The sequence below is a fragment of the Mobula hypostoma genome, chromosome X1 (assembly GCF_963921235.1).
Source record: "Mobula hypostoma chromosome X1, sMobHyp1.1, whole genome shotgun sequence".
NCBI lineage: Eukaryota > Metazoa > Chordata > Chondrichthyes > Myliobatiformes > Myliobatidae > Mobula > Mobula hypostoma.
Window position 1 is genome coordinate 22,413,989 of NC_086128.1, and position 12,774 is coordinate 22,426,762.

Sequence of the window (12,774 nt, forward strand, 5' to 3'; positions counted from 1 at the left end):
CATGAGGGAGGAAGGGATGTCAGTGGAGCGATCATCTGCGGTTGGTGATTTTCACTGCATCTCTCTTGAAACTCAGCTCAACACAATGTGTAATTACATTGTGTGTGTATATACACACACACACAAACACACTGTTTATCTACACTTACAGATACATTCTCACACTAAACAAGCACACACACACGAATGCACATGTGCTCTATGTAAAAACACAGGTACATGCCCAAATGCACATACATATATACCGTGTGTGTATATACAGTATATATACACTCAGATACATCCTGTCCCACACAATATAAGCATACGCACTCTCATAGAATCATCGTCAGAGATAGACACACAAACACACACACACACACACACACACACACACACACACACACATCACAGGGGCACTCAGATACGTCTGTGATATTCACACACGTATGCAGATGCACACACTAATTTACATATATGCAGACATACAAATTCAGATTATTTACATGCACATGCAAAAACACACATGCCTATAAATTGTACACATGTACACACACACACACACACACACACACACACACACACACACACACAGGCACGCACGCGCGCGCCTGCAGGGTGAATACGTATTAACATTTGCACAATGTATGTGACACAGTTTATAGGTCGCTGGGTAGTGACCACTGGACTCACTGGCTGTTGACCCACATCAGCCTCTGCTTGGTTAACTCAGCAACGCTTTTACTAAACTTTCTCTGCTGCTCTTCTTCAACAGTGGCGATCTGGAATCAGCGCAGTCCCAGATTCCAGCAGCCCACTTGCTCGTGGCTTTAGGGTATAATTCCCTCTAGGCACAGAGAGAGAGATGGCATTATTTTGGAGGCTATTGAACTCAGGCTTTTGGAACACCAGTAACGCAAACTTAGCTCAGTTTGCATCAATGCGCAAACTTCTGCAGGGATCACTTCCCATTGCAAGTTACTGTGGAGAAATAATGTCCTCGTCGAGGTTCAGACAACACCTCCCTTTGCTGAATCCACATTGCTGTGTTTATGTTTACCAATACCTTGAATCTTGTCTAATTCATTCTTCCTTTCTCATCATCCCTCCATCCCCTTTCTCCTTCCCCCTTCACCACCCTTCACTTTCCTCCCTCCTTACTCCATTTTCTCCCTCTCACTTCTTCCTCTTAGGCTCTTCTCCCCTCCCTCTCTTCCTCCAACAGGCAGTGAGCTGAAGCCTTGCAGTTGTCAGTCAATGAACTCCCTCCATTGTTCTCTCCTCTCCTCCCTCTCTCCCTCCCTCCTGCTTTCTGCCCCTCCAGACAGCTGCTCCTGGCTCCACCCCCCTTTTGAGCACGGACAATTAGCGCAATGCACTGCAGCAAAGCTCCCCCTTGCCTTGGGTTGACGGGGAGGGAGGTCAGAAGCAGCAAAGGAAGCCGTCAGACCACAGCCTGGGGTCCATGTCCGTCCTGGGTGCGAGCCGCAAGTGTGTGGACACCGTGCCTGTCGTCCAGTGCAGATTCACCGCGCAAATTCACTGCACAACAACAAAGCCTGGTTAGCGGCGCTCTTTCCAATGCTCAGAGGCAATTAAACCCCCCCACCTTCTGGAATTGTCTTTGCGGCTGTTTTTGCTAGTCGTTTTATACATTTTTTTTCCTTTCGATCAGATTTGTTCCGTCAGACAGCCCCGCTCACTCTGATGTACCCTTCACAAACTGGCCCCCTCATCAGAACCAAGCCAGGGACAGCCAGGCAGTGTGCAGTACCATGCAGCAACCCCCGAACCAGTACATGGACCATCACCTGAAGCCAAGCCAAGGGCAGTGTCCCAACATCCCTGCACCCCACGGACTTGCATCAGCAGAGGGTCAGTAAACGTTTTGCTCGCTAACTCCGTTTCCTTAATGGCATTGGCTTGTCTCTCCAGCTTTCTTGAAGGTGAAAGTGATCTGCCACCGGCTGGTTCTGCCTTGTTCTACAGGAGCTGGGAGGGAGGGGGCAGTTAGAGCCCCTGTCAGTGGTCAGCTGAACCAGAGTGTTTAGAGATGGGCAACACCTAAACAATGCAGTGCCCGCAAGTTCCTTTGAGTTGCTGCTTGTATAAGCAAACAGAACTGGAGCCAAAATCAGAACCTTCACTGAAGGCAGTAACTCTCAAGGCAGTGCCCGGTACTACAATGTTTCAAAGTTATATCCCAGTTCTTAAAGGTACATTTATACACAGCAATGTTTGCTCTTTAAAGAAATACATACAAGTTCTTAATTTTTTACATACATTAAATTAACTATTTACATCAATCAATGTGCTTTGTAAATTGAACCAATTGTAAATCTGTTGATCACTGAACTCTTCACCCTGTATCCTTCAGTGTCTCCTCCAGACACTGGTAATTCCCTGTATTATTATTATTATTAAGGCATCCGTTAGTCTTGCAAGACCATGGATCTGCGCCTGGAAAGTCTTCACTCTCCAGGGCGCAGGCCTGGGCAAGGTTGTATGGAAGATGGGCAGTTGCCCATGCTGTGAGTCTCCCCTCTCCATGACACCAATGTTGTCCAAGGGAAGGGCATTAGGACCCATACAGCTTGGCACCAGTGTCATCACAGACTCATATTTCATGGCGCCACCTATTTCACTGAACTATCCACATAAACGTAACCCAGAGGTGACATTACCACTTACCACAATCGACTGTTCAACAATCCCTACTTTGATGGCCTTTTCAGGCTCTCCATCTCTTGGCTTTGCTTCCCGACTCCCAGTGGGACACAGGATTGTTCCTCCTTCCTGCAGTCCCTGCTGAGATTGCCTCCACTGATCCTCCCTTTCAGGGTGATCTTTCACCTCTGCCGGCTCTGACTTGAGCTGTCTCGCTGCCCTCAGACTTGATGATATCGGCCAGTTCCTGCTCACCGTCACTTTGTCAGGGGCTCTTTGGAGTACTGGAGCTGCCCCCACATTGTGGTACATCCTCTCTCAAAGTCTCAACTCAGGATGTACCTCATTCAGGATGTTCTGTGAAGAGGAGGTGGCCTGTTGACCCCGAGCCCTTCCCCAAAACTCACCCAGTCTCAGCTTCTGTGTGTCCCACCATGCCAGGACAAATCGACACCCCTTCATTCATCACCGGGTACTGATCCATCTCACCTTGCCGTGGGCTCTTGTAGCAACAGAGCTATTGTGGACTGGATCTCTCCTGCTGTTCCAGCAGATTACAGACCCTTCCCACCACCAGGGTTTCGGAGTCCTGGCTCCCTCTCCAATGGTGCCTCTGTTCAGGGCCACTCACAGTGAACAGTCTTCCACTGGCCCTGGGCCTAATATCTTCCCTCTGGGACACTTCTCTCTTTCTGAGCTACTCAGTCATTTCCTGGTGTTTCTCAGCTTCATGCTGGTGTCCACTGGCACTTCTGTAATCAAGCATCCTGCCCTCGTATTTCACTACAACTAGACCAGAGACCTCTTTCACCCATTAATTTGTGGTGGAATGGACACCTTCCCAGTAGAGGCCTGAACAGGAGGGTATTTGCAGACATTTTAACCTCTTGCTGATCTAATTTGTGGGTTGCACATGTTTTAAGAAGACTGCTATTATCTCGGTACCTAAGGAAAACAAGGTAACAAGCCTTAATGACTACTGCCTAGCAGCTCTGACATCTTCCATCATGAAGTGCTTCTAGAGGCTGGTTGTGTTATGCATTAACTCCAGCCTCCCAGAAAACCTGAAACAGGTCTAGGAGGACACCGTCTCCCTGGTCCTATGCTCATCGCTAGAGTATCTGGACAGTAAAGACACTGATGTCATACCCTTGTTTATTGACTACTATAATTCTATAATTCAAAGCAAACTCATCCCTAAACTCTAAGACTTGGGAGTCAACAACCTCCCTCTGCAAATGGCTCCGCTACAAATATTATCAATACTTGTGCTCCACAAGTTGCCTCCACAGATCCCGACTCTGCTCGCTGTACACTCACGATTGCGTGGTGAGGTTCTGCTCTGACTCCCTCCACAAGGGGTTCCCAACTAGCAGATGGCACCACCGTAGTGGGCCAGATGTCAAATAATGATGAATCGGAGCACAGGAAGGAGATAGCGAGCCTAATTGCATTGTGTTTGGGCAACAACCTTTGCGTCAATGTCAGCAAACAAAAGAGCTGGTCATTAACTTCAGGAAGGGGGGGGGGGCAGTGCATACACGCCTGTTTACATCAACAGTCCTGAGTTCAAGAGGGTTCAGAGCTTCGAGTTACCGGGAGTAGATAGCCTGTCTTGGTCCAAGCACCAGACAAGAACAAGAAAGCTCACCAACACCTCCAATTTTGACCCTCACCAATCTTTATCAATACACCATCGAAAGCATCCTATGTGGATGCATCAAGGCTTGATATGGCATCTACTCTGCCCGAGACCACAAGAAACTGCAGTGTTGTGGATACAGAGCAGCTCATCATGGAAAGCAGCCTCCATTCCATGAACTGTGTTTACATTTCTCACTGCCTCTGAAAAGCAGCCAATATAATCTAATCCCAGACGTTCTCTCTTCTCCCACCTCTCGTCAGGCAGAAGATACAAAAACCTGAAAGCACATACTACCAGGCTCAAGGACAGTTTCTACCCCACTGTTATAAGACGATCAGTGTGATAAGATGGACCTCACAATCTACCTCCCTTACCTCGCACCTTATTGTCTGCACTGCAAGTCAGCCCCTGAACACTTCCTCACCTGCTAACTGTTTGAAAGGTTCAACAAACAGTATTTTCGTATCCTTTCTGCTTCTCTCCTTGAAGGCATTGACTCTTACCGAGGTTCTTTCACCTCCACTGCCACTGCCAAGCAACTCACTGAAGTATGTGAATTGATTCGGTGAGCACTGGAACTTAAATTCAGTGGCCACTTTATTAGGTACCTCCTCTACGTACTGAAGTGGCCACTGAGTGCATGCTTGTGGTCTCCTGCTACTGTAGCCCATCCACTTTGATGTGTTGTGCATTCAAAGATGCTCTTCTGCACATCCCTGTTGTAGCATGGCTATTTGAGTTCCTGTCACCTTCCTGTCAGCTTGAACCAGTCTGGCCATTCTCCTCTGACCTCTCTCAGTAACAAGGCATTTTCACCCACAGAACTGCCATTCACTGCAGTTTTCTTTGTTTTTCACACCATTCTCTGTAAACTCTAGAGACTGTTGTGCATGAAAATCCCAGAAGATCATCAGTTTCTGAGATACTCAAACCACCCCATCTGGCACTAACAATCATTCTGCAGTCAAATTGACTTAGATCACATTTCTTTCCCCATTCTGATGTTTGGTCTGAACAACAATTGAACCCCTTGATCATGTCTGCATGCTTTTATGCATTGAGTTGCTGCCAGATGATCGGCTGATTAGATACTTGCGTTAACAACCAAGTGTTAGAGATTTACCTAATAATGTGGTCACTAAGTGTATTTAACTAATAGAAGGCATCATTCAACTATTGAGGCCTGAACCAGCCCTCTTCAAATACACACTTCACCCCTTATTGCCCATTATCCAAGTGGAATCACTGCTGTTTTCTTGGATTGTTTTTCAGGGCCCCACACTGCAAGTTTCTGTCACCAAGCAAACATACTGGCTGACCATTACGGGGAGGTCACAATGCAGCCTACTGCTGAACACATGCATTCAATGGAAGGTGAGTTCCCCCAGTAATGTCATCTTTGAATATTATTAGGACCTGTGTTTGGAGTAAAAGGCACTAAAATTGACCTGGAAATTTGGGAAATGAAGGGAGGAAGACAAAAAGCTATGTGTCCTGCCAGGCTTTTTTTGGTAGCCTTATGCAGAAGAGTGCCAAATCTAGGTGAGGAGATAGACAGAAAGAGGAGGGGAGAGTGGCAATAGTAACAGAGGCTGAGAGGTGAGAGGTGGAGGTGACAAGGGGCTGCAGATGGTGGGATCTGATAGGAAAGGAAGGTGGAACATGGAACATAATATGGGAGGTGTGAAAGGCAGATAGGAATAGTGGGGGTGGGCAGTGGGAGGGGTGTGTGGGTGATGGACAGATGGAGAGGGTGTGGGAGGGGACCCAGTGGGAGGGGTGTGTGGGTGACGGACGGATGGAGTGGGTGGGGGAGGGGACCCAGTGGGAGGGGTGTGTGGGTGACGGACAGATGGAGTGGGTGGGGAGGGGACCCAGTGGGAGGGGTGTGTGGGTGATGGACAGATGGAGTGGGTGGGGGAAGGGACCCAGTGGGAGGGGTGTGTGGGTGACGGACAGATGGAGTGGGTGGGGGAGGGGACCCAGTGGGAGGGGTGTGTGGGTGACGGACAGATGGAGTGGGTGGGGGAGGGGACCGAGTGGGAGGGGTGTGTGGGTGACGGACAGATGGAGTGGGTGGGGGAAGGGACCCAGTGGGAGAGGTGTGTGGGTGATGGACAGATGGAGTGGGTGGAGGGAGGGGACCCAGTGGGAGGGGTGTGTGGGTGACGGACAGATGGTGTGCGTGGGGGAGGGAACCCAGTGGGTGGGGTGTGTGGGTGACGGACAGATGGTGTGGGTGGGGGAGGGGACCGAGTGGGAGGGGTGTGTGGGTGACGGACAGATGGAGTGGGTGGGGGAGGGGACCCAGTGGGAGGGGTGTATGGGTGACGGACAGATGGAGTGGGTGGGGAAGGGGACCCAGTGGGAGGGGTGTGTGGGTGACGGACAGATGGAGTGGGTGGGGCAGGGGACCCAGTGGGAGGGGTGAGTGGGTGGGGGAGGGGACCCAGTGGGGGGGTGTGTGGGTGACGGACAGATGGAGTCGGTAGGGGAGGGGATGGGGGCTGGAATGGATGTAGGAGGAACTGGGTAGATCAGGGGGAGAGAGAAAAGGGACAGAAGGGGAGCAGTTTACCTGAAGTTGGAGAATTCATTGTTTCTGCCATCAGGCTGTAGAACACCTGGGGGAAAATGAGGTGTTGTTCCTCTAGTTTGTGTTTAACCTCACCCTGGCAGTGGAGAGGCCAGGGACAGACAGGTCTGTGTGGGAATGGGGTGGGGTGGGGGGGAATTAAATGCCTGGCCACTGAGAGCTCCAGATGGCCATTGTGGATGGAGCAAATGTGTTTGATGAAGTGGATGTCTTGTCTGTCAAGACCAAGAAGTTCCCCATCCCAGATCCTCCTGCACTGTGGCACTGGGTCTAATTTCCATGGGCTCTGAGAGCCACCGTTCCTTGCCCAGCCCTTTCTGTTGTAGCTGAGTATAATTTTCAATCTCTTCCCCAATGACCCTGGAGTCTTCTTCACTCTCCTTGAAACCTACAATTTTGTTACTAATCTAAGGTTTCTGGTGAAATGATCCTGTAGAAGTGCAAGTTCCTGTTCGATTGCTGTTGATCTTAATATTTCCTCTGTGCTTCAGGTCTCAGTTCCAGATTCTCAACCCCCCGCAGTACCATGAAGATGAATAAGAAGCGAGCCTTGTCTATCTCGCCACACTCTGACAGCAGCATTGACCTTCAGACCATGATCAGGACATCCCCCAGCTCTCTGGTTGCTTTCGTCAACAACTCCCACTGTGGTTCCACAACGAGTGGCTCCTATGGACATTTGTCCATTACAGGGATCAGGTGAGGAGAGTTCCCTTGTGAAAACCAATATTCCATTACTGCTGGATCCAAGTACAAATTGGGTAAAGGGGGATAGGACACTTTGTCCAACAACCCTTTTTGCAAACCTCCTCATTCCAGAAACATATTGTCAAGCCTTGCACTTCTTTTGTACAATTAGCTTCCTTCTCACAATGAATTTCACACTGCTCCTGAATTCCTAAGCACCTAAATGTTTCCCTTCACTATAACGAGCAATTCTACTTCGTAGGTTCAGCTATGTCATCTCAAACCATTCTCATTCTCAAAGAATAGTCTTATCGTGGGCATAGGATCATTCAGAGCAGAAACAGGCCCTTCAGTCCATGTTGACCATCACTAATCCTCCATTACAGTCACTTTATTCACCCCACTTTCCAATCAACTCCCTCCAGTTGCTGCACTTCACCCACACACTAAGGGGCCAGTTAGCCGACCAACATGAACATCTTTGGGACATGAGAAGGAGCCAGAGCACCACGAGGTCATAGGGAGAATATGCAAACTGCACAAAGAGAGCACCCAAGGTCAGGATTGAACCTGGCTCTCTGGCATTGTGAGGCAGCGGCTCTATGAGCTGAGCCACTGTGCGAATGCACTTATCTCTCCTACCTTTCCCTTTTTTCTGTTAGTTCAGTCATCTCCACTTGTATTCTCCAACCTAGCATGAAAATACTGTGTTGTTTAAAGCATTGGGAGAACAGTTGCAAGGTCTAGCCAGGCAGGGAATTATTCCCCAGTTACCTGAGGATGTGTTGTAACCTGCCTGATTTATAATTACAGCCAAACGTGCGGATTTCCACATTCTACAACAGCGACCTCCAAGTACCAGCAGTTCCTCCTTCAGCCGAAAGGGGTGGCCACTACGTTCAGTAACACACAGCCTCTCAGTCACCCCTCACTGCCAGATGGTTCTCGGCAGCACCAGCCCAGTGGGGCCTCATTACTGCCACCTTCACACCCAGATAGGACCTCCAAGGCCTTGCAGGTACGTGTATTGGCTGAGCTGTTCCAGTACAGAAGCCAGCAAGGGGAATTGATGGGGAGAATAGTAGTTCTAGCCATGCACCACAGAGGCAGCTGAAAATGATTAGATTGTCTTTATTTGATGCGCAAGCCGGTACGATATGGAGAGCAAGCTGTTGCCCCTGCAGCACGCTCCTCTTCGTTTATTCCATATCCGTACTTTAATCTCTTGAGATTACTTTTTATATAATTCTTTATTCTTTATAATTGTTGAATGTTGTTTTTGCTGCATGTCACACCAACACGCCACAGCAAATTCCTAAAACATGTAAATATCCGTGTAAATATAAAGTTGATCTGTGGTTCTTGAACTAGAGGACACAGGTTTAAGGTAAGAGGATGGAGATTTAAAAGGGACCTGAAGAGCAACTTTCTCACACAGAGGTTAGTCCGTATTTGGAATGAACTGCCAGAGGAATTGGTGAGGCAGGTACATTTGAGGCCCACTGTTGGTCAAGGTTGACCATCGATATTGCGTCCTAGGTGTCTACGTGATACGCAAGCCAGGGCAGCATGATATGGAGAGTTAGCCATTGCCTATACAGCAGCCGTCCCCTTTCTACACAGCTGATAAACCCAAAGGAACGGCAGAGAATGATACAGTTTGGCACCAGCAATGCCGCAGGAGTTGCCATTTAGCAATGGACTCAAGTTGGGACTGCTTTAGGGACTCCAGTTCCAGATATTTCCCTTGGAGTTTACTCCCGAAGCCTTCCCCATGAGTGGGTACAGGTGCAATGCAGCCGAGGTTTGAGATCAGAGTTTTCCTTCTAGGTGAGAAGCCAACCATGGCTGACTAGCTCCATCTGCCAGAAGCGACTGGTTTTAAGGCGCCAGTATCTCGCCTTTGCCCCTTCTCCTGTCAGTAGAAATGGTTCCGCTGGGCTCAGTAGTTAAGCCACAGGTGAAGGCCAGGAGCTGGGCCTGGTTGTCAGAGGCTATTTGAGATGCATGCTATTCGGTGCATTTAACAGGGTGTGGGAGCTTATCCCCACTACCTCCCTCAGCTATGACAACCTTAAGGAATTAAGCCATTAATATCCATTAAAACAACACTGGTCCCAGTAGTGATCCTGGGGAACACCACTGTCACTTCCCTTCGGTCTGAACCACAACCTTTCACCATGACTCCCTTTCCTGTCACTGCTGCTATTCTCTCCACACTGTCCGAGAACCTTTGATCTTTGATGACAAGCTTATTCTGTGGCACCTCATCAAATGTCTTTAGAAGCCTCTGTATACCACATTAGGGACCACCCCCTCATTGTCCTTCTCGGTTACTCCATCAAGTCATATATACACAATGGTCAATAGTTACAGGGTTTATCCTTACACTTTTTTGAACAACGATGTAATATGTGTCCATTCTCCAGGCCTTGGACACTACTCGTGAATCTACGGATGATTGGGAGATAATGGACAGGGGCTCTGCAATTTCCTTGGGGGTACATCCTATCTGGACTAGGTGATTTATTCATTTCAAATCTTTCTAGTACTAGCATCTCACTCTGACAGCATATCCTTCCGTGGTGAAGACTGGCGCGAATTGTTCCATTAGGCCCTCAATCGTACTAACAAAGTAATTTCTTTGTTGCACCCTGATTAGTCTCACATCTCCTCTGACAACTCGATTTCCATTCAAATGCCCAGAGAATATTTTTAAGATTCCCTTTTATTTGCTCTAGTCTTTGCTCTCTCCTATTTCCTTTGTATTTTCCCTTTGAAGCATCTATAATCAGCCTGGTCCTCACTTGTGTTAACATCCTGGCTCTTTTTTAACCCTATATGGTACTCTGCTTATAACTTCCCTGTCTTTCTTCCACATGGGATTATACCTGGACTGGAGCTCCAACATCTCCAAGGCCTCCCATTGTTCAATTACAGTTATACTAGCTTTATTCTGATCCCAGTTTCGTTGGAATTGGTTTACTATAGTTGCATGTACTGAGATACAGTGAAAGCATTTTTGTTTGACAGGTCATTCTACACATTGAGGTGAAAGAAAACAGAAAGCAGAATATAGTGTTATAGTTACAGAGAAAGTGCAGTGCAGGCAGATAAATAACAGGACGAGGTAGACTGATGTCAAAAGTTCACCTTTTAGCGAATGAGAGGTCCATCCCGTTCAAGTCTGATAACAGTGATAGAAGCTGTCCTTGTGTGGTGGTACATGTTTTCAAGCTTTTGTATCTTCTGCCTGATGGGGGGTGGGAGGAAGAGGAGAGAATGACTGGGGCATTGGAAGGTGTAGACAGAGACAATGGAAGAGAGGTTGGTTTGAGTAATGGACTGGGCTGTGTTCACAACTCTTTGCAATTTCTTGCAGTCTTGGGCAGAGCAATTGCTATACCAATGGTGATGGATCTAAATAGGATACTTTCTATGGTGCATCTTTAAAAGTTGATGAGAGTTTACCAGGACTGTACACATTGAAATAGGCTCCTCTCCCGTTGGCTATTTAGCTAGTATAAATATTATATTATGACCATTGTTTTCTGTATGTTGCCCAGTTACCCCACATAATTTCCCAGACCCAAGTCCAACAATAGCACCTTCCTTTTTAGGCCAGAAACAGAACGATCAAATTTTGTTACTGTCGTTAAATTCCTGTGTTCATCGAGTATGAAATTCCAGCGACTGAGTGCTGCCTTATCCATGGGTTCAGAATTCAGACCCAAAGTTTCCTCTGCCTAACAAGTCCTGTTATTTGAGTTTCATTCTGTAATTAGCACGAACAGGAAATGTCAATCAGGACACAGGATACACAAAGGACCCAGCAGTGGCTGCCCTTGTTTCTCTGACCTTGAGTATCAGTTAGTGCCACCTGAACTTGGGCATGTTCCTAGGGCAGTGAAGAGGGAGTCTCACCAAAACTAATAGAAAATGGTGGAAATAACTCAGCAAGTCAGGCAGCATCTGGAGAAAGAGTTGGCACTTCATCAGGGGACCTGAAACATTAACTCTGGTTCTCTCTCTCCCCAGATGCTGCCTGGCCTGCTGAGCTTTTCCAGCATTTTCTGTTTTTATTTCAGATGCCCAGGATCTACAGGTTGCTTTTTGATTAACCTTACCCCGGAGTCTGATTATGTCACATCTGACCTGTGCTTGCTTAATGCCAATACTGGTTACCCAATATGAGAAGAGTTCCATTCTCCCAACTCTTGAGGAGCATATTTGCTAATTCAATAGTTCTGTTTCAGCCCATTAGCTAATATTGCTGTCCAAAGAGCCTAATATGATGGGTGATTGGAGGTACATATGGGGGGGGGGGGAATGCCAGAGGTAAGTTTTACATAGTGGTGGGTGTGTGGAATGGAATGGTGGGGTGGTGGTAGAGTCAGATACATTAGTGGCAGTTAAGAAACTTTTAGATTGGCACACAGATGATAGAAAAATGGGGGGCTATGTAGCGGGGAAGGTTTAGAAAGATTTTAGAGGAGATTAGAAGATTGGCACAACATTGTGGGCTAGAAGGTATTGTGCTGTAATGTTCTATGTTCTAGTGTAGTAGCTTAAAGTACAATCCAGATGGACTGTTAATAATCAGCTCAAAGAAGCCTTGTTCTAACAACTCATCTCAATCCTCAAATACAGATGAAAGCAGAGTCATCAATCAGCAGTACGATGGATCTACTCAATGGGAAATGTCTAGAGGAGAAGTCTGAGGGAGATGTCTCCAGTCCTGCCTCTACAGGCACGCAGGTAAAGCACTATGCGTCCTCTAGTTTTCTCCCGAAGGGCTGTTAGGATACAATTTGATTAATATTCGCCATCGACGAAGGTGCAAGACTTAGAGTTTTGAGAATAAAAGTTGGCAAGTCGTGTTGTGGCCTTATAAAACTTTGGTTAGGCTGTGGTTGCAGTGCTGTGTGCAGTCAGGCTGCCCCATTACAGGGAGGATGTGGGGGCTTTAGAGAGGGTGTAGAAGAGGTTTACCAGGATGTTGTCTGGATTTAGAGAGTATTCACTATTAGGAGAGGTTGGATAAACTTGGATTGTTTCCTTTGAAGCACCGTGAACTGAGGGGAAACCTGATAGAAGTTTATAAAATTATGAGAGGCATATATAAAGCAGTGGATGGTGCGGTGGAGATGCATCCCTACCAAAGGAGGTGTAAGGCACTCCTTCCCTCCGCTAGCCTGCA

At 47.6% G+C, this 12,774-nt stretch overlaps 1 protein-coding gene across 1 annotated transcript in view; it reads left to right on the forward strand.

Moving 5' to 3' along the window:
- The window catches only part of gli1 (GLI family zinc finger 1), a 149,805-nt gene that overhangs the window by 115,658 nt on the left and 21,373 nt on the right, over window positions 1–12,774 (forward strand). Inside the window, exons 4-8 of the mRNA XM_063037327.1 lie at window positions 1,655–1,854; window positions 5,564–5,665; window positions 7,379–7,586; window positions 8,388–8,592; window positions 12,225–12,332. Of these exons, the coding sequence (XP_062893397.1) occupies window positions 1,655–1,854; window positions 5,564–5,665; window positions 7,379–7,586; window positions 8,388–8,592; window positions 12,225–12,332 (823 nt within the window). The remainder of the gene's footprint in view (window positions 1–1,654; window positions 1,855–5,563; window positions 5,666–7,378; window positions 7,587–8,387; window positions 8,593–12,224; window positions 12,333–12,774) is intronic.